General features: G+C 38.9%; 1 protein-coding gene across 1 annotated transcript in view; it reads right to left on the reverse strand.

Moving 5' to 3' along the window:
* Positions 1 to 7711: 7711 nt before the first annotated feature.
* ADGRB3 (adhesion G protein-coupled receptor B3) overlaps positions 7712 to 23069 on the reverse strand; it is an 802318-nt gene continuing 786960 nt past the window's right edge. Inside the window, exons 29-30 of the mRNA XM_065889244.1 lie at positions 14227 to 14331; positions 7712 to 7900 (exon numbers count right to left, since the gene is read on the reverse strand). Coding sequence (XP_065745316.1) covers positions 7712 to 7900; positions 14227 to 14331 — 294 coding nt within the window. The remainder of the gene's footprint in view (positions 7901 to 14226; positions 14332 to 23069) is intronic.

Consider the following 23069-nt stretch of genomic DNA (forward strand, 5'->3'; position numbering starts at 1 on the left):
TGTTAGTTTCTGCCATACCATAAAGTGAATCAGCTACATGTATACCTGTATCCCCTCCTTATTGGACCTCCCTCTCTCCTCTCCCCTGCAACTAGGTCAACACAGAGCACCAAGCTGAGCTCCCTGTGCTATACAACAGGTTCCCACTAGCTCTCTATTTTACACATGGTAGTGTATTTATGTCAAGCCTAATCTCCCAATTCGTCCCACCCTCCCCTTCCCTGTCGTGTCCACATGTCCATTCTCTACATCTATGTCTCTATTCCTGCCCTACAAATAGGTTCATCTGTACCGTTTTTCTAGATTCTACATATATGCATTAATATACAATATTTGTTTTTCTCTTTCTGGCTTACTTCATTCTTTATGACAGACTCTAGGTCCATCCACATCTCTACAAATGACCCAAATTCATTCCTTTTTATGGCTGAGTAATATTCCATTGTATATATGTACAACATCTTCTTCATCCATTCATCAGTCATTGGACATTTATGTTGTTTCCATGTCCTGGCTACTGTAAATAGTGCCGCAATGAACGTGGGGGTATATGTGTCCTTTTGAATTATGGTTTTCTCAGGGTATATGCCCAGTAGTGGGATTGCTGGGTCATACAGTAGTTCTATTTTTAGTTTTTTAAGGAACCTCCATACTGTTCTCCATAGTGGCTGTATCAATTTACATTTCCATCAACAATGCAAAAGGGTTCCCTTTTCTCCACATCTTCTCCAGCATTTAATGTTTGTAGATTTTTTTTTTAAACATCTTTATTGGAGTATAATTGCTTTACAATGGTGTGTTAGTTTCTGCTGTATAAAAAAGTGAATCAGCTATACATATACATATATCCCCATATCTCCTCCCTCTTGCGTCTCCCTCCCACCCTCCTTATCCCACCCCTCTAGGCGATCACAAAGTACCAAGCTGATCTCCCTGTGCTATGCGGCTGCTTCCCACTAGCTATCTATTCTACATTTGGTAGTGTATATATGTCCATGCCACTTTCACTTTGTCCCATCTTACCCTTCCCCCTCCCCGTGTCCTCAAGTCCATTCTCTACTACATCTGCGTCTTTATTCCTGTCCTGCCCCTAGGTTCATCAGAACCTTTTTTTTTTTTTTTTTTTTTTTAGATTACATATATATTTGTTAGCATACGGTATTTGTTTTTCTCTTTCTGACTTACTTCACTCTGTATGATAGACTCTAGGTCCATCCACCTCAGTACAAATAACTCAATTTCGTTTCTTTTTATGGCTGAGTAATATTCCATTGTATATATGTGCCACATCTTTATCCATCCTGTTGATGGACACTTAGGTTGCTTCCATGTCCTGGCTATTGTAAATAGAGCTGCAATGAACATTGTGGTACATGACTCTTTTTGAATTATGGTTTTCTCAGGGTATATGCCCAGTAGTGGGATTGCTGGGTCGTATGGTAGTTCTATTTGTAGTTTTTAAAGGAACCTCCATACTGTTCTCAACAGTGGCTGTATCAATTTACATTCACACCAACAGTGCAAGAGGGTTCCCTTTTCTCCACACCCTTTCCAGCATTTATTGTTTGTAGATTTTTTGCTGATGACCATTTTGACTGGTATGAAGTGATACCTCATTGTAGTTTTGATTTGCATTTCTCTAATAGTGATGTTGAGCATCTTTTCATGTGCCTCTTGGCCATCTGTATGTTTTCTTTGGTGAAATGTCTCTTTAGGTCTTCCACCCATTTTTCAATTGGGTTTTTTGTTTTTTTTGATATTAAGCTCCATAAGCTGTTTGTATATTTTAGAGATTAATCCTTTATCTGTTGCTTCATTTGCAAATATTTTCTCCCATTCTGAGGGTTGTCTTTTCATCTTGTTTATGGTTTTCTTTGCTGTGCAGAAGCTTTTAAGTTTCATTAGGTCCCATTTGTTTATTTTTATTTCCATTTCTCTAGGAGGTGGGTCAAAAAAGATGTTGCTCTGGTTTATGTCAAAGAGTGTTTTTTCTATGTTTTCCTCTAAAAGTTTTATAGTGTCCTGTCTTACATTTAGGTCTTTAATCAATTTGGAGTTTATTTTTTGTGTATGGTGTTACGTAGTGTTCTAATTTCATTCTTTTACATGTAGCTGTCCAGTTTTCCACTTATTGAAGAGGCTGTCTTTTCTCCATTGTATGCCTCATTTGTCATAGATTAGGTGACCATATGTGCATGGGTTTATCTCTGGGCTTTCTATCCTGTTCCATTTATCTGTATTTCTGTTTTTGTGCCAGTACCATACTGTCTTGATTTCTGTAGCTTTGTAGTATAGTTTGAAGTCAGGTAGCCTGATTCCTCCAGCTACATTTTTCTTTCTCAAGATTGCTCTGGCTGTTCGGGGTCTTTTGTGTTTCCATACAAATTGTAAAATTTTTTGTTCTAATTCTGTGAAGAATGTCATTGATAATTTGATAGGGATTACATTGAAACTGTAGATTGTTTTGTGTAGTATAGTCATTCTCACAATATTGAGTCTTCCAGTCCAAGAACATGGTATATTTCTCCATCTGTTTATGTCATTCATCTTTGATTTCTTTCAGCAGTGTTTTATAGTTTTTTAAGTACAAATCTTTTGCCTCCTTAGGTAGGTTTATTCTTAGGTATTTTATTCTTTTTGTTGTGATGGTAAATGGGATTTTTCCTTGATTTCTCTTTCTGATTTTTTGTTGTTAGTGCATAGGAATGCCAGAGATTTCTGTGCATTTATTTTGTATCCTGCAACCTTACCAAATTCATTGATTAGTTCTAGCAGTTTTCTGGTGACATCTTTAGGATTTTCTATGTATAGTATCATGTCATCTGCAAAACAGAAAGAGCCATGACTATTGTCTATCATGAGAAAAAATGTTTCTTTAATCACTGCTGGCTGCACATGGACTATTCTTGAATAATTCTTCTCATTCCAGTGGGCTTAGTTTCTTTCACTGTGACAGTGTTGAACTTTACCTGAGCTCTATGACTTTGGAAAATGGCAGTGGTTAAGAAATCCCCCACTCTTTTGTGTTCCAAAAAAAAAAAGTCTTACAAAATGCAAAGAACCACCCTGCTGATATTACTTAGACAAGACTCTCAGATGAACCTCTTATCTACTTATGACAAAAATCAGACACAGACTGTCCAAATTCCTATGCTTTGTCTTGAGATTACTAGCAGAACTGTTTGTGCCCATGGACCAATTTGAACAAAATACTTGCTAACTTGACCAAACTTCAGTTGGGCATCTTCCTTTTCCCAGGCTCCTGAACTTTGGACCATCCTTGAGTTTAAACAACAATCAGGAGATTAACCAAGCAGGGAAAATGGAACCACCACCCCTGCCTGTCTATCTGTCCCAGAACTGTCTGGCCACCGAGAAAGACATTCCCAGTGTTACTTGGTCCCACTGTCCACACTCATCCTACTCTCCCACCCAGTTCCTCCTTGTCTTGCTGACTCACCCCTTGCTGCCTGCCATCTGGGATGTTCTGGATCTCACAGTTGGAGTGTTCTCCCTACTGCAACAGTCCTTCTGCCCTACTGCAGTAGTCTTTTCAAATAAAGGTTCTCCTTACCTAAGTCTGGATTTGTTTTTTGACACCTAAAAGACAATAGCCATTTTCATTGGTCACCAAAATTTCTTCAGTCTCTATGTTCTTCTGTTTCTCTGTTCTTATTAAACCTCTTTTCTGTTGTAATATCCCAGTTACAGATAACTACAGAAACATCTCAGGGGCAAGATGACTTTTTTCATCATGTGAAACTCTGTGTAGATTGACATGCTGGAGACATGTTTGTCTCATATTCTTTAATGAAGTGCTACAACATTGTAGAATTTCTTGAATTGATTTTGACATCAATAACTCTGGAAAACTAAAACTAATAAAGTTTTCCTAAGAAGCTAAGAGTGATTCAAAATTTACAAGCTGAATTATTTGAATCAGTGGGTTTTTGATTACGCCTTTTTTTTTTAAAGTTCTTGTGGCTATATATTTTTACCAAGTGTCTGAATCCAACCTGAAAATTCAGGTTTGCTTCTCTCTTCTGTCTCCGGTTGCATGTGTGCAGGTAATAACAAAACTGGGGAAAAATTAAGTACATTTCAAGTGGGTTTGAGAAGTAAAGCAGGTCCAAATAGAACCACACAATGGACTCTAGATCCAAATCTGTTTAAAATCACCTGTTATTTTGGATAAGCCATGCTTTTCTTCTACAATCAGCTCCAGCCCCAGCACCCCTATGACAGCTAATGCATGTTTTCATTTTTCTGCCTCTATGATTCACCTGAGAAACATTTCCATGGAACTTGTTTTTATTTGATTTGGGGATTTAATAATGTAGAAGGAACAAGTGGAAATACCGTGGCATCAGGAGAATGGCCCCAAAGTAGAAGTCAGAAGACCTGGGCTCTAATAGTGGGTCTGTCATTTACTTATGGTGATCTTAGGTAGCTCAGCCTCTTCTGAGCCCCATCTTTAGGGTAATTAATTCCTGCCCCATGTGGTAATCTTAAGGACAAAAAGACAATATAGGGTAATAAGAGCTTCTTAATATTTAAATAATATTAATACTTGTTTCACATATGTATCCCATATCTTCAGTATATTGTGAACTACCTAAAACAGAGGCCTTATAGAAGTAAACACATAATAATTGTTCAGAAAACTCTTTTGGATGTGTGATGATATATATGACTGTAGGCAATTCTAAAATAAATTCCACGAATAATTCAACAAATACTTATTGTGTGCACATTATTGTAGTAGGTCCCTTACAGATACAAAAATGGATCAGATGTGAATCCCGTCCTCCAGGCACTTACAGTCCATCAGAGGATATCAGAAATGTGTATAAGTAACAAGATAGAAGATTTTTTAAATCCTTGGAGAGGTACAGAAGCAGGGCTGTAAGAGTTCACAGGAGAAATTATTTTCTAGCTTGGAAAATCATGGATAACTTCGTGAAGAAGAAATATGATGTTATCCTGAAGCATAAGGAAAATCCAGTCATGCGGAATGGGAGACCTTCCAGTCCAAGGGCACAAGGACCTTGGCAGGTCCTGAGTTGGCTCAGAGGGATGTGCCCAGCACTATCTGGCTGACAGCTGCACCCACTTTGGCAGAGTACGTGTGTAAGTGCAGTGGAAACTTCAAAGGTGTGTACTAGAAGAGGGCTGTCTTAAAATGATGATTCCTTGATACTTACTGACCTGCATTTTTTTTCTTACAGATTAAAAAACAAACAGCACCACTACAACTCGACATCCTTCTTAGAGTAAATTTATGCTAACATTTTTAAGTATGCAAGTTTTGGTTAGCTTTCATATATTAATCTAATATTTAGAGTTATTGGAACTAGAGAAAAATGACAAAAAGTATGTTTTTGTTTTATAGCCATGAACATTATGGTTTTAGAAGAAATATTACTGTAATATATTGAACTTATCTCTTTAAACATATAGAATTTGTTTTCAAACATATGCTTATTGTGGGTTTTTTTTTGTTTTTGTTTTTTTGTTTTTTTTTGCGCGGGCCTCTCACTGCCGTGGCCTCTCCCGCCGCGGAGCACAGGCTCCGGACACGCAGGCTCAGCGGCCATGGCCCACGGGTCCAGCCGCTCCGCGGCACACGGGATCCTCGCGGATCGGGGCACGAATCCATGTCCCCTGCATCGGCAGGCCGACTCTCAACCACTGCCCCACCACGGAAGCCCTATTGTGTTTTTTAATTTTCTTTTTCATCAAGATTTTACAGTTTGAAATGGGGAACTGTATATATGATTTTCATTCCCTCTACAGGGTACTGAGATGGAGGTGAGCGTTATGGATTTTATATACATATATGTGCATATGTATATGTGTGTATATGTATATGTATACATATACACACATTCATATATGTGTGTGTTTATATATAATAGAGAGAGAGAGAAAGTGAGAGAAATTTACTAAATATTATTCCTGCCACCGGAAAGTCATCTGATAAAAATAGCCATTAAATATTACAATTACATTATAATTAGCATCAAGTTTATTTTTATTGAAAAACCAGTCCTTCGTTATGTTGTACTCTTTTTTGCATAATGATGTCACTTTTATTTTTAAAATCTGATTAAAAATATACTTCTCACGTCTTTACATGGAGCACAGGTAGGGTATCTGACAGGAGTTGGGTTTTAAGGCGCCCTTGAGGTTGAAGCACCTTGGTGTCTGCCTCGTGGCCTGTGGGCCGGGGTCCCCTCGGTCACTGGCAGAAGCAGCCCATCTGAGTCTCGGCCAGACCACAGGAGGCCATGCAGCCCAGGCTTAACCAGCAAACTAAATAAACATCTTAGAAATTTCGAAGCCCCCAATCTCCTCCCCACTCCCTTTACTTCCCTCAGACTGAAAAGCACAATCTCATCATCCCCGAAAGGATGAGGAAATTGCCGAAATCCTCTCCCCAACCTGCCCCCCTGGCCCCCGGGTTCCTCTGGTGCCACCCTGGGGGTGGGGGGACATCACTGTGTGGCTTTAACACCAGACAGGACACCAGGGAGCCTTCTGCAGTAGGCTCATGTCAGACTCTTCAAATCACAGATAAATCATCTGCCAATACATTCACTCCCCTTTCCTTCTGCTAGAGAACGTACAGATACAATTTTTTTAAAAATCCCAAATAAGTTCATTTTCCCCATATGCCATGAAGAACGGTAGTACAAGTAGTTTCTTCTGTGAAACATGCAGTGAACTCCATTACTTATAATAAACATTGTCCCTGTATTATTTTTTGTATGGTAACTTACTGTTTCCTACTAGCAGTTATCTTTTTTTGCCATGAGAGAGAAAAAACGTAATATTTATGTAAGAGTATGATGGCAGCAGATTTCTGACAAGCCCCATTTACATGGTACATTGCTCCAAAGGGTGTGTGAGTAGAAAATACAGAAGCACTATACAGACCTACTATTACATTGGAGAAATCGTGAACCTCAAAGGAGTAATAACGGTATGCTATTAAAACCATGAATACATTTTCAGTATCTGTAGTGAAACAAAACTTTATAAATATGTAAATTTCCGTTCAACAAATCCAAAATAAAATACACTAAAAAACTGATATGTAGACAAAAGTTTATTTACACCATACAACATTTTAAATATTTTATACACAGCTGCAGCAGAGAAAGCTACTCAGAGCTTTCTAGAGAAAACTGCAATAATAAAGATGTGAAATATATTATTCATATAAAAGTGAGATTATTACTTTATTGCATTTAAAGCAATGAAGAATGTAGCTCAACAAACATTCATTTAATGACAAAAACTTTGCTTTTATATTATAAAGTAAAAAGTGTAGTAATGGCCAAACAGACTGTTATAAACTTTAAAAACTGCATAAATATATACATTGTGCTTCATGGTGAAGTTTTTTGAAAACTAAACCATATGAAGCGGTTACAACATGAATCGTTGCTTGAGGTTTATCTATAAAGTTTACCCTACAAATCCATTCCACGGGTACTTACAACACAGGGTGGTCAGGACTGTACACCTGGGCTTCTCTCCACTCGCCTGACTAGGGAGAAGTTACCAAAGCAAACACCACTGACATTTGGCATGTGGAGGTGCTGACATGAGAGAGTCACACTGTCCGGATAGAAATGTCAGGCTTCCCAAGTCTTAAGTGTCAGTGCAATACGTTTTGTCTCCACCTCAGTCCATTTTGATTTTGTTAAACTTCTGTTTGAAAGTCCCCCTCTTGCACATCCAGAGGCAAATTCAGACATTTCTCCCACTCTGCTGGCCTCAGTTCCAAGGTATCCTTTGCCTCTGTATCTAAGACATTGATTGTGGTGTAATGTTGGTATTCACTGGGGTTTTTGAAAGTGTCCCATGGATTCTTGTTTGGTGCTGGGTTTTCCTGTCGAGAAGAGAGGGGGAGAGAGTCATTTACTTGATGGTTAGGATTGCTGCTTGTTGAAATTTCCAGGAAGAGAGCCTATTCCTAAGCTTAATCCAGTTTATGTGATTCAGAGACGATTTGAAATTGTGGCCAGCTGCAGGGAATGGTTTTGATTTCAGTTTTCTTTCATTGAACAAATTGATGAACCCCTTTTTTGAGTTACCCTAAAATTTTCCAGCAATCAAAGGAAGTGAATAGTATTATAGAAGGCAAGGTAGATGATGTTTTGTTTTGGCACATCTTGTGAAGTGTCAGGATGGCTATATGTTCAGGTAGGAAGGAGCGTTAAGTTCCTGCTAAGATTAAATGTAGAAAATTTAAGTATGTTGTCAGAATCTTTGGAGGGATAAAAAAAAATTGAAGATATGTCATAGGGCATGTTATGCAACATTAAAAACTGTAAACCAAAACTAGCCATATTTCATAAAATGAAATTTTAGATCACTGTCTTTGTTTAGTTTCTCTGCAAGAAATTATCCTTTTTAGAATACGAAAATGCTGCTATGTGTAATCTATTTTTTTATCTGATGTATATTCCCCACAATTTTCTATATACTTGGGTAGCACACTAGCACAAATCCTTTCAAAGAGCACACCGTTTTGGGGAAACATATCCAGCAATATAAGCATTTAAAAAAAAATGTCTACAAGTCATTTCTTCTTAAGTTTCACAGTCCACACCCTCTAATTACCTAAGATTTAAAATCTGCCTAATTATGACACCACCGAGACCTTCCATGTTATAGGTGCTCGATGACTGCATGAGCAGACATCATTTGTGGTTTTTATTGTCTGGTATTTGCTGAAAGTTAGCAGTAAAATTTCTCTATTTTAAAGAAGTATGATTTAAAGATTTCTGTAAAATGAAGGGCTTTGAATAGGATACACTAATCTGAATAACATCAAAGAACAAGAAGGAAATCATGACTGAAATCTCCTTAGAAAAAACGTAAGCTAAAACAACTATGGTTGTTTTAAATGCATCCTTTACTCCCTCTCCCTTCCCCCCCACTCATCCCTCCACTCATCCCCCCACAAATTCTGGCCTTCAACTGACTATAATCAATTAGCAGGGGGAACATAAAACAGGTACTTGAATAATTATTTGGATTCCATTCAGTATATTAAAAATCATTCTCTGGTTGGGATAGGCCAAAGAGGCAACTTACAGAAATACTTATAACTAGAAATTACGTTATTAAAATTCCCAATACATTAGATGTTTTCAGCACTTATTAGCCTTAATCATGAGGACACACAAGAAAAAAAATAGCTAATAGGTAAAGATTTAATAAAAAGTTAACTTTGGAGATATGTACAGTGGATTAATTCTGATTTAGTCTAATACTAAATTCTGATTTCGTCTAATATAATTCTCATGAACTATATAGTCTTATAACTCTCCCCTTCTCTCTCTCTCTCCCTTTTTTCTTTCCCTGTCTCCTTCCTTGCTTCCCTTCAACCCATGTTTATTTACCAGCTGCTCTGTGCTGGCATTGTATTAGGTGCTAGGGAGAGTAAGGTGATAAATCACTTGGTGAAAAGCACATGGTCCACCAGGGAGCATAGATTTAAAGCCCAATGCACACAGGACCAAATTCCAGTTACTCCATTCCATATGAATGTGACCTTGAACAATTTGTCTGAATCTCAACTTTACTATTTGCAAAAGAGAGATATGCTTTGTCTTTTGGGCCAAAGGAGTTGGCCAAAGATGCAGCTCATTACCTACTTTGTGGGGCTGCAAAGATAAAAAACACAGAGGGGCTTAGTATGAGGCCTGATTTTAATAAATGCTCACTAGATAGTAATCATACATATCATAAAGGTGTCTATAGTTAAATGAAGGTATAACATATACAGTTATATCCACATCTACGATCCGGAAAAAGTGCTGAGGGAGTTCGGAGGGTGGAAGTACAGCTTCCCTTTGTGGAGCTCAGAGAACTTTCTGAGAAAAGTGACATTAAGGCTGGCATAGAAGAATGGGCTTTGTCATGAAGGCGTATGTGTGGTTGGAGGTCGAGTGGCTGCAAAGGCATGTGTACCAAGAAGTACAAATCCAGAGAGCGTGGAGATAGGACATCTCAGAACAGTGCCAATTCATTTTAGCTGGAGTGAAAAAGAATATCAGAAAAAAACAGGCAAGTGTGAACTGAAAGCCAGATCATAAGGGGCTTCGCCTGCCAGGCTACTTCCCAATTTGGAATTTATTTTGTAGGCAATGAAGAATGGTTGGAACTTAGAGGGCACTGCAGGAACCTGAGCCATCAGTCATCAATGGAAAGCCATGGGGTGGATTTATCCATCTTGGAGGAGGGCTGTCTCAAGGAGCTTTCTGGGAATCCTAGGTTTGACAGAAAGTTGAATTAGTTCAATCCTAAAGGGATTCAAGATATGTAAAGTGTTAATTCACTGGCTTTAAAAATAAAGGTTTTATTATGTTTGGAACAAGTGTGATTTTCCTTTTATATTTTAAAGATCAAGCACCATGGATACAGGAACTAAAAAGGCCCATTTTAAACACTGTCAGGATGTCTAGATTCTAATTTCAAAGAGTATTATTGCCAGTACGGGACTGATCGGATTTCCGAGAGCTTCTATTAGTGGGTAATAAATTAGTTAATGTGGTTCATCTCCTCTGGCATCCCATAGTACTCCCTGCTGAGCTGTGGTTCTCACCACTGTTGCCAAGTGTGTGGACACCCTTGAGTGGAGAACTGCCACCCCCAGCAATCAGGGTGGGAACAGGACCCCCAGGGAGTGAGGGGGCTGGAAGTCAGGGGGTGGTGCCCATGGGCCACCCATCTTCCTCTGTGCTTGGGGTGGATGGATTCTCGCGTGGAAAGTGTAAACTGTTCAACGGTCCAAAGAATGATCAACCTTGGAACAGCCCGTGGGGATCACTGAATTCCACAGGGAGAGCCACCCAGGCCAGGAGAGCTTTCAGTGGAGGCCTAAATCCTGATATAAAATTCAATCAGAGTTGGTACAAGTTCCTGATTTGATGTAACTGTTTTACGTTGGTTGGTTTGCTTTTTGAGCTCAAGTATAGAGCGGAGGCGATGTACGTAAACTGAAGCATGTGTGATAAAGGCCTAATAAATTATAAACTCAGTATAAGCCAACATGCGTGAGGCTTCCAAAAATGCGAATATGGTCTTAGGCTGTATAAATAGAGAAGATTAATGGAATATGAGAATTCAGAGCCACCGGAAACATGGCCTGGGCTGCCTGCGTGTTTCCCTCAGTTCCCAGCCGGGGTTGAGGGTCGGGCAGACTTGTAAGTCCCTCCTGCCTCCATCCTTTCCTCTTTCCCTCCTTCCCTTCACCTTTTCTTCCCTCCCTCTCTTCCTTCTTTCCCTCCAGTCTACGGATCGCGGAGACAAAGGGAAAGAGAATGTGTTTATTTTACATTCTAAAAGAGGGAGAATTTGGAGCTGCTGCTTGTGCGGGTGGGATCCTAATGGAGACGCTCACAGGGAAGGGCTGTTAACAATGCCTACCCCTTGTAGGGGTTCAGGTGCTGTCCGGGCTGGAGCAGGGAGACGGACTTAATGGTCTTTTGGTTTCCCTTTGATTCCCCACATTCTACATAATTACCATCATTTGCAGGTGCCAGGCAGGTGCTGTGAGTTAGGAGCCGGAAAAAAAGATGAAACAGACTTTATTGAGGTTTGTGTTTCGAACATGTCTTTCTCCACCCAATTATGCACTGTTCCATTAGCAATGTGCCACTATGAATTATATGACTGAATTAAGGATAGTGAACTCACTCGCACGTTCCTTATTAATCAGAACTGAATAAGGATTTTTTTCTCTGTTCTCATGTATTTAGGACAATAGTGAAGCAGCAATGACAACTATCCTCCCCACTCCTAACCTCCCAAATGATAAATATTTATAAATCCTTTCTAGAAAAGGCAGGCTGCTGCAGAGCTGTGCTGTAATTAGTAGACTATTTTGGTTGTCAGGAAACTGAGATACAGATATTTGTGCCATTAATGATTTAATACCCAGACCATACAAGGGGAAATTATAGTCATATTATAGCAGTCAGCCAGCTGTATCTGTTGCATAAGGCTTTTGGATTGGTAAACATAACCTTCTCTTAAAAAAAAACAAAACGAAGTTTCTTCAGTTTATTTCGATGTTAGCTTTCAGCATTTCAAAATGAGCAGCTAATAAGTTTAGGTCTAATCTCAAGGGTGCAATTTTCATTTTCCTGCTAACTAAAAATTGACAGGTTAATATTTGGGGCAGGGGCGGTAGATGGAGAAAGAACCACTCACTATGTGTAAGTGTTTTCTCTACGCCTAGTGCTGTGTTGATGATTCCACATAACACAGGATTCCTGCTGTATGGAGGAAAATAGACTGATATACACAAGCTCTTTAGAGACCAATGAAGAGTTAAAGTGTATATACTTCTGATAACCTTCATTTAACAAATGCAGGTTAAACTATTAGACATGCAAGAAATCAAGAGCGGCCGTTTACTGGTCACTTACCATGCATGGCCAGCATCATACTCAGTACTGAGAAGAATACAAGAAAAACACAAAGACACATAAATTCTTGCTGTTGATAAGCTAATGATATTAACCAGGAAGCCAGGATTAAGACTCACACACATATGAAAGAATCACTAGCGTTAGAAAGTGACCCCAAATACCTTAGAGTGACATGTATTTCAGAACGCCAGAGGTTGGGAGGAGTAGGTCCAGCCAGGGCCTGCAAAAGTGTGAGGCAAAGAAGGAGTGCCACGCTTGGAGAGGAGAAGCGTGGAGTCAGACGGCTGTCCCAGCTCCAGCCCTCAGAGCTGAGTCTCAGCTTGTAGCATCTCAGGGTCCCACCCGCTTTGGAAAGTGCAAGGATCGAAGGAAGCGTATTATTAATGACAGATTTTCTATGCCCAAATTAGAAGGAGAAAATTGAGGTTCAGAAATTGAGCTTTGTAATTTGCTCAAGATCGTTCTTGAGCTCTCGAGTTCTTAGCAGAAGCTAACTATTTGCTAGAAAACTCAAGCAGATAGCTCTTGCTTGAGCTTTCTTCTACAGATCTTCCTCAACTTACGACGGGGTTATGTCTCACTAAACCCATCATACGTTGAAAATATCATAAGTCGAAATGCATTCAATACACCTAACCTACTGACCATCATAGCTTAGCCCAGCCCACCTTAAAGGTGCTCAGGCACTTACATCCGCCTATGGTTGGACAAAATCATCTAACACAAAGCCTGCTTTATAATAAAGTGTTGAATATCTCACGTAATTTATGGAATACTGCACTAAAAGTGAAAAACAGAATGGTTGTCTGGGTACAGAACGGTTGTCAGTGTATCAGTTGTTCACCCTCGTGATCTCGGGGCTGAGTGGGAGCTGTGGATCTCTGCCCCTGCCCAGCATCACAAGAGAGTACTGGACCACATCTCACTAGCCTGGGAAAAGATCAAAATTCAAAGTACGACTTCTACTGCATGCGTATTTCTTTTGCACCATCATAAAACTGAAATATCTTGTCGAAGCATCATACTGATTTCTGGATGCCTGCTCCAGTGCTCTCAGGAATAATGATACAGCCTTCTCTGGAGCTTTGATTGTGCCATGCACATAGTAGCTGCAAAACATCATTTTATTTGATTACATCCTATGCTAGCATTATAGTAGTGGGAATGAGTGAAGAGAATTGCTGCAATCAACAATCAAAGCCCCCAGCGCTGATGTGTATCCTGAAACTCTTTTCCCCACTCTGGTAGACAAAACCCACCACTCTAGTTTTAGGTAGCAACTCTATCTCTCTCTCGCCATATATATATATAGAGAGAGACAGATATATGTGTTATTTATATATTATACATTTATAATATATATTATCTATCTATATTATATAGGTTATATATATTACATTTAATGACCTTAAAATGCCAGGCATTCTAATGAAAATATTTAGTCAAGTACTTGGAAATTTGAATTAGCTGACTTTTAACTCTGATGATAAAATGTCCAAGTGAATCCAGCACATTTTTGATATATAACTAATTGCAATTAGACCTTATAATTGAGGACATTTGAAATATGAATAAAACACTTAAAGACTCTGTCATTCCTAATTGGCCTCTTAGTACATTTCAAAGCACCTTTGGGGGATTATTACTTATTTTTCAGTTTGCCACTCTTGTGTTCCCAAGACATCTGGGAGCTTCCCGAAAGCAGGGGGGACAGCTGACATGATGCATCTTTATCGTGGCATCAGGCACCGATGAAGTAAAGCATACTCACCAGACTGCTTGTATTTGGTATATCCCGAAATCTGTCCAAAGTTTGAAATTTCTGATTGAGTTCCTGAAACAGTTCCATATGCCTCTTCCTTGTATGCATGACCTTCTGCAAAAGAGAGTAAGATGGCTCTCGTTTCTAATCTGATTTATGCGTTAGAAGAAGAGATTTAGTATTTTGCTATGCTAATAAGGGAAATCAAGTTTTCCAGAAGCTAGAAGGTCCCAGAAGATGCCAAAAATGCAAATGGTTTGCACCAAATCCTTGTCTTATGGTCAACACTTCTGGAACATGAAGAATTGGCTGTTTCTTCCACTTACAAGATTACCAAAAAATAGTTTTCTCCTGTGGGTGCATTAAAAATATAGCAGTCATTCCTCTGTAAGATTTTCATCATTCAAAGTTAAAGCTGTTTTACAAAAATTGTTACAATATAAAAAAAAAGTTTAAAAATGTTGACTTATAAAGCACCACAGTCTCTCAGTGTTTGTCATGGGAGATATTACATTTTTATGTTTTATTTCTATAAACACTAAAATCTTAGCTGGCTGTACTAAAGGGGAAGCAAACTCCCAGGCCCTGCCATTTAAGGCTGACTCAAAGCACTAAAGTGTCTGAAATATAATGTGAGATCTGAAATCTTACACTTTCCCTGTGAATAGTGATTGAGCTTCGCAGAAGGAAAATCTGACCCATAGGTTTCACATATTTGTTTACAAAATGGTACAGAATCTTAACACTTAGAATTCAGAGCATGAATTGTGTGGTTGATGAGCTTCTACAACCACAGATACAAATATATTGATATTCTTCATCCCTGGTGATATACTTCTTCCAACTTCATCATAACTCAACAGATAGAGTCAGAAATAAAAAATGACCTTGGGGTAGGTATAATATGAGCTGAATCTTTTTCTGTTACAGAGCATTTAAAAGAGCACTAACAAAGAAGAGTTAGATAATAAATCCCCTGTATTTACAAGTGTAAAGGAGAAAATACCTTCCTCTACTGTGATTTTTAAAAGTTAAAAATTTCAAAGTTTTGGTGGTTCTCCAAGATTATGCCTTCACGTTTGTGTAAGATTTTATAGTTTTTTTAAGCATGCGATTCATAATTCACCATTTGCTCTTGTGGATTGCATGGGTATACTATATTCATGCCTAAGCTAGGATTTGAACATTTGGTCTATTGTTTTAATTATCAAATATTTTCAAAAGTAAGGATTTGTTTTGAAAAAAGAAATATATCTTTGGAGGAAGATCTATAATGCCCAATTTTCTTCTCAAAAGACATTTGCGTAGAACACTTTATCTCCTTGAGAACAAAAATGGCAAAAGAAAAATGCAAATGGAATTTTTAACATATCTTAAAAGGCTTCTTCTCTCTTAGGCCAACTTTAATTTCCTATATTTAATGAATCTGTGTTTAGGCAATACTTTGTTTAGCTAACTCTTCCATTTTCACTAGCCTACTTTCATAAGAGAGCATTCTGCCATTTTAAGTCTTGTTCTACTGGATTATTTCCACCTTGGCTCTTCTGAGCTCTAGGAGTTCGCTGTTGATGAATCAGGTGGGGAAGATGGGAACATGGCACCATCACTGGTGACAGGAGCATGAAACACAGCACCCGGCTACAGAGTGATGAACTTCCCTGCAATTTTCGGGAGAGTACAAGAAACAGATTTTCAGGGTTTACAGAGAAACACCAGACAAACGTAACTTGACTAGTGATAGCTGATGGGGACTGATGAGAGGGGAATTTGCATAAGCAACGCGATGGAGGGATATTAAGGACCAAGTAGCTGGCAAACAATGTAGTACATTCTATCCTTAGGGAGGCAAATATTTCCAGCAGCACCAGGTCCTAAGACACTGACTAAAATACGGATGTGTGTTACAAGGAATGCTTTTTTTTTTTCTTTTTTTTTTCTTTGCAGGAGCCAGACTCTGATGGTGGGGTGGGGATGGGCGGGTCTGATGACTTTCAGGGAACTTGGGGCGGGGAGGGGGGAGGAATGCTTTTAAAAAAACCCAAAACAAAACTATAGTCATCAGAATATTGACTCTGGCTCTAACTTACAAATAGTGATTTTCATGATAACGAGTCTAGCCACACAGTTACTTTGTGCTAGGGTGCAGTCGGAGTGATGTCATAGTACTGACATTTCTCTAACGATATTTCATTCTGTCAGTTAATACATATTCATGACATCTCATATTGAGCTAAACGGGGGAGTAACAATGGTGTGCAAAATCTGGCAGAGTCCCTGCCCTTTTATAGTTTGAGGTGTAATGGAGGACCTAGGTGTTAATCACATAATAACTCAGATGAAAGTTAAATTAGACTGTGGTAAGGAAAACAAGCAGTGCAGTTATAGCAGTAAGTGACAGGGAAATTTGCTAAGAGAAATGCAAGTGAGGTCAGTTCCCCAATATTCACACATTCATTTTTAAGTTTCAGATTCTCAAATCAGTTATTCCTGCATGTGTTTGTTCTCTTTCTTCCATTTTATAAAATGCAGAGAATTCCTAGTACAGCTTTTAATCTTATGCCCAAATCCCCTTTCCTCAAGGAGATCATTCCTTTCCAAAGAGATGGACTTATTTTCTTCTAAGATGGTTGATACTACTGGCACAGCACACCTGCTCTAAGGTGGCCCTGTGGTGGGTTTGCTGTGTCATCTTCCACTTATCTTTTATTTCATCAGAGGGTCCCGACTTTGCACTGGGGAACTGTCCATCAAGGTCTTTACCGTCCCCTGCCAAGAGGTGAATTTTTCCATATCCTTCCAACAAAGTTCTCTTTTGTCTGTCAGTCAAAGTCACTCTCTGTCTCTTGTAACCAAATATCTCTGATGGGTAAAAGCATGTTTAATGAAGCAAATAAAGTGTCAAATATATCCCATGGAAATGAGGATACATTAACTGATAGGAGTTTTTAAATCATATCCTGACTGAATGGGCAGTGCCTGATTCTGAACCGAGTGGATTTTATTTTGAGGAGATGGATTGTTAAGACATTCTCAGAAATATATATGGTGGATACCACTATGATATAACCAAAGAGCAGTTTGCAATGTTCTCCGTAAGTTCATGAAAGCTACTCTGAACCATAAAGCTCAAGGACCCTGAAATGAATATAAAGACAAATGAAAAATTTAGATGCTAAAATTCAGGGCCCTTCCTATCTAGAAACATCCTCATGCCAAATAATCATTCTAATTTGAAACTGCCATCTTAGCACAGCCAGAAATCACCACAGCAATGATGGCCTGCTGCTTCTGAGAGGAGTGTCACATTAGGGTTGCCAAGGGAGAGCTCACGTATCTGTCATGGGCCCAGTTTGACCTTCCATGCATGATTCCTTCTTGTTCATAAACTCAAGTCCATCTTTCTGCTTTTCTTAGTGGGGAAGGTTCCATTGACAAGAAAGCCAGCATCACAGTGAATATTGGATGGTTTCTATCCCAGTAATGTTCTGGGATTAAAACTTAAGCTGCAGTTTTAGTTGTCACAAGTAATAAGGGTTTCCCTTTCTTTATTTACTTGCCTAAATAATTATTTATTTGAAGCAGTCATGCCTTTGACGATCTTGCTTACCTAATTAGAAGTTTTCATGCTTATAAATCTTACTGCTTCATTTTGATGGCTGTTTTTGGATTTTTACAGACCTTAGTGTTTATCTGTTTACCTTTTTCTTTCTTTTGTGACCTAAACATCCTGTGTCTCAAAGAAATTGACTTCTGTGACAAAACTGTAACTCATGTGGATTTTCTATTTAAGCAATCAAATATATTCTAATTGGCAATACCTATAAAATTCAGGTTCCTTCAGTTATAACGCCTTTCAAGTATTACAGGCATCTTTTGCAGTAAAGATAAATGCTTGGCAATGCTCCCTTGCACTCAGATTATTATCATTCAGCCTTTTTCAAAGCTGTATTGAAGCGCTATCCCAAGAAGACCGGCCACCTAACTGCACAAAAGTAGTGTCTCCCGAATAGTTTTTCCCATAGGACTCTTATCTTTTATTTTATATCTTTGTAGTTCAAGGGAGGCAGTCTTGGCAGCCTTTTAATTGTTGAAATTAGAGAAAAAGTGATACACTGTAAAACACTTTCATGAAATTTCAGATATTTGAGAAAAATTAGGATGTGAATAAACTTCATGTCTTGAGCTCCTATTACATCCCAGACAATCTCCTTGATTAAATACTTGGGACATATCAAATCGAACAGCTCTAGGTCTGGACAAATTTGGATTACGATCTTACTTCCATGGCTTTCATGCTGTGTGGTAAGAGGCCCAAAACCCAACCTCCCTTTAGCCACAGTTTCAGTAGTCAGAATAACCTCGTAAGATTGTTTTGAAGACTTAAAAAGGGCTATAGATCACATCACTGGAGCACACAGGTAAGAGCCAGAGTAGCCATTATTATCTTTCCCAATCCTCACAATAACCCTGGGAGGTGGTGGTCCCTATCTCACTTGACTGATTAGGAGACTTAGCTTGAGAGGCCCAAGCTCCCAGCTCACACAGGTGGTGGGAGGTTGGAATCCATTCTGAATCCAAGTGAATTCTCTCTGCATGCTGCTTGCTGTCTTAGATGGATCCCGCAGATCCAGGGAGCATCCTTTATCAGACCATTCAAGTCTGTGATTATGCCATCTCATTTTTTCTGATGGAAGAGGAGACGAAACAGTCCAGGGTGGGTGAGGGGCCTTCTGTAGAAAGCCCAAAAGCTCTGTGGATATTGATCACCCTGCAATGGTCCCCAAAGTACTGCAATTCTGGTTTGAAAGCTGGTCTCCTTATTTTGTCTCTGAACACCTCGTGGGCCGTGACTTTGCATCCCTGACACCTAGCACGGTGTTTGACATTCTGAAGGTGCTCCACAGATGAGTGTGGAATAAATTAAATGAATGAGATGTCATAGATACATAGGCCTTGGAAGGCCATCATCAATCTTGCCCCCACTCGTTCTATTCAAGAGGTCTCCCCACTGGAGGGAAGACTCATTTTATTGGCCCCAGACAAAAAACCTCCCTCTCTGTTCTGGTCCTCTTGTGCTCCCTTATTTCCCGTATAAGTGTCTTATAAAGGGCCTGCAGGTGGTTTGAAACAAACTGAAGGTTTTCTCTTCCAAATTCAGAGTCTTGAATCATAGAGTTGGAATCTCTTTAAGCCTGAATTACAGATAAGATAGGCTTTACTATATATAAACTTTTAGAAATGGAAAGAAATTGCTAGAAAAAATTGGAGAATCTCCCGACTATAAACTTTAGATTATGGGGCTGGGAAATCATGTGCTGTTAGGAATTAGAAACCACTTGGCCCGAATTACCTTTTCAGTGTTAGGCGTTTATATAGCTATACTGCCAATGTCTATATTTACTCATATAAAACTAGGTTTATCTACTCATCTCACTGCTTTACAGGCTTCAATCCAGAGTGGGCTGTTGAATACTAGTCTGCAGTGATGGGAAAACCCATGTCAAGGAAGCAAGAGACACTGCAGGAATTAAGGTTGACTATCAAATCAAAGCCACATTGTGGGAAGGGGATGATTTATGTACTTTTCTTTGGCCAGAGTCCCAATGCATCCATAAGACAGAACCTGTAGCCATTTGAAATGTCTGACATTACAGTGTCTATTTACGTTTCAAACATGTTTCTAGTTGAATAAATATGTACTCAGGGCTTAAAAGAAACCAGACAAAAGTTCTGGAAAGACCGAATAAGGTGTGTGTGCATATATATATATATATATATATATATATATATATATATATAGTCACTGTCACTCAAGAGTATACTTGGCTACAAATAAATAATTTTGCAACAATTTAAATTTAGGAGGCTACAAGAGATGGATATAGCCAAGTTTGCAGTGCTCAAATTTTTCCTCCCAAAATGTGCAGATTGCCTAACAAAATGTACCCACTGCTGAGGGTCGGGGACAAAGCAGGAAGGGGACTTTTATGAAAAGGACACTTCTAAGAAATTGTATGATTTCTATTGATATTTAGAAATTAATTTAAATTTTATCCTCTATGTCATAGCTTAGCTGTGTTCACAGTGATATGAAATCAGTATAAAATAATATTTTATCTTACTTGACTATGTTCTCCCAAATCTTCCAGTAAAATTAAGTCCCCACAAAGATACTTCATGATCACCCTGGATCGGTGCTGTCTTGGGCCTGCTGCCCACCACCATTGCCCAGAGCAAGAAGCATGGGTTTACTGGGAGCGGAGGACTCACTAGAAACGTCAAAGGAACATTCTAAGGCGTGTTTAAAAGGCTGCATGGTTCCCATGGAAGAATGTGACAAGGTTTATCCCCATGGTTTTGCAAGAGAAGATACAAAATAGATACCTCTCTCCATGTATTTTTAACATGGAAAGAATAACAATGTCTATTACAGTTTCAGAATGGAGGTTTGTAATAGCGTTCCTAAGAATTCCTTGAGCTTTGTCCTCAATCCAAGACAGACAATTTAAACCACCTGCCAAATATTTTTGATTTAACATCATATTAATCACCTTAATCCCTAAAGTATTAAAATGCAACTCATCCTAGCTAGATGTCACCTTGGCTTCCCTGGATCTGTTTGCGGTACTAGTAGGAACCCAGGCTCAGACCCATAGAGCTATCTTTCTTCTGCTCTCCTGCCTTTTGACCCTATGCTCAGTTAAGGATCTGATCTTGACTCTGCAGTGTCCCTTTATCCATCTCCTTTCCTACCACCTCTAGGAAGTGGACCTTCATTTCTTCTATCTTCGACTAGTCACATCCTAATTTATATTTCAACATCCTCGTTCACCATACTATAATCTCTCCTTCCTATTACTGCCATATTCTTCTTTCCGTAGTCCAGATTAGTCCTAAAAATATACCTCACTAAAAATGAACAAAACAAAGCACAACAGAAAAGACTTAGCAGCTTTTAGTAACAAATCAGGTAATTGTTTCCACGGTTGCAAAAGCCCTTCACTATATGGTTTCTAAATTACCCCCTCTGTCTGTGCTTTTCTTCCACAGACCCCATGTTACGGTGAATTTTGACTTGCTTCTTGTTTCTTGCACATGCCACACTCAGCCAATCTCTATGCCTTTTCCTCCTCTGGAAATTTCTACCTGCCATTTCTAACTCCTTGAGTTATATTTGATGTGGGTAGCTTTGAAGTCCCATGTGGCTATCTTTGAGGTGTTACCTCCATAGTGGTCCAGTTTTACACTGCTCTCTGCCCCAACTCAGATATAGTGCTTGACATTTTTTACTAAAGCAAGCCAGATTAAAAATTCAATTTTTCATCACTCACTCAACAAAGCCTTATTGGATGCTTACGATATACCGAGTCTCTGCTTGGAGTTGGGAATACAAATCCAGTAACAGGTTTGGTCACAGAACATAGGGTCATCACTACAGTATTTTCTGTGTATTTTCCAGAAAGTAAGAATCCACGTTCCACCATTTTATGACCAGTCAAACTTTTGCTTTCTTTGCTCAATATTGTCTTGGAGATCAGCTCCATGAAAGGGCTCTTCCCATGTATGACACTTACCCACAGGGTTTTATGGATATGTGAGTTAAGAGAATATTATTATCATGTGTAGTTTCTGGGGAGTGTGTGAAGGGAAGATGCTTTCAGGAGTCCAGGAGGCAAAGTGTCTGTCACTGACAAAATGCCTGAGTTGGCCATTGTGTGGTAAAGCTTCCCGGGGTTGGGTGAGGGTTATCAGAAAGATTCACATAAACATACTGAATTTATCCAGCCTGAATTAAAATGGGGAGGGGACAACTCGAACTCTTCTTCAAGGACCATCCATAAAGAACAGATAGATTGTGTGAAACGTCTCAATGAGGCCATAACTTTTCTGAACACAATCTATGAGACATCTGCTACATAACCGTAGTTGCACATAGACGAAGGGGAACACTACTAAACGGTTGCTTAGAGAAGAAGTAATACCTCAAAGGCTTTTTCTGGCAAGATTTGACACTTATAGAAATCAGGCAATAACTAAGGCAATTAAAGAGCACAAGAAAATATCCAGGGTTGCAGTGTTGCCACTTCCTTTCTTTAGCAGCAGATGTTTCGATAATATCCTGGCTGTATGTTGGGATCCTAAGCACAGGAAGAAGGATCTGCTTAGGGAGTCTGCTACCAGTTGCCATAGAGGAAGGTACAAATACAAAAGAAAAATAACAATTTTTCTAACGCTCCAAAGGACACGGTATGATTAGATTCCTTTTCAGTGCTGGCAACTACATAAATTTATTTGGTTGCACTGAGGCTTAATTTTAGATCTAGATTTTTACTATATTTTATCACTGATGCCTAGTGGGTTAATTCCCACCTCCTTCCCTTTGTACTGACACAACAACTGATTGTTTTCAGCAATACACACACACACACACACACACACACACACACACACACACACACACACCATGATCCTCTCTTTTGGCTACCTGAAGAATTACTAGATAAAACCCTAAAATATCTGTCCCTTAAAAGGTACTAAAGAATCTAAAAGTGAAGACTTTTGCTTATTTCTGTTTGAATTTATAGTCTTGATACTTTTACCTTAACAATTTAGAATATAATGAAATATTGGTTCTGTGCCAGTTTACTACAATTGAGCCACATCATACTAAAATGTGCCACGTAATCACTGAGGTCAGATTCATTATCATTACTTTGTATCTTGTACAAATACTCCTGAAATATGCCTTAAAAAGACCAATTTTCCTTAGACTCTATTCAAGGTAAAATCAGGACTTGCTCACCATTGCAGTAAATAAAAACAATTGTCTCCCTTTTGATACCTGATGTGCA

This window comes from Phocoena phocoena, chromosome 12 (genome assembly GCF_963924675.1).
Source record: "Phocoena phocoena chromosome 12, mPhoPho1.1, whole genome shotgun sequence".
Lineage (NCBI taxonomy): Eukaryota > Metazoa > Chordata > Mammalia > Artiodactyla > Phocoenidae > Phocoena > Phocoena phocoena.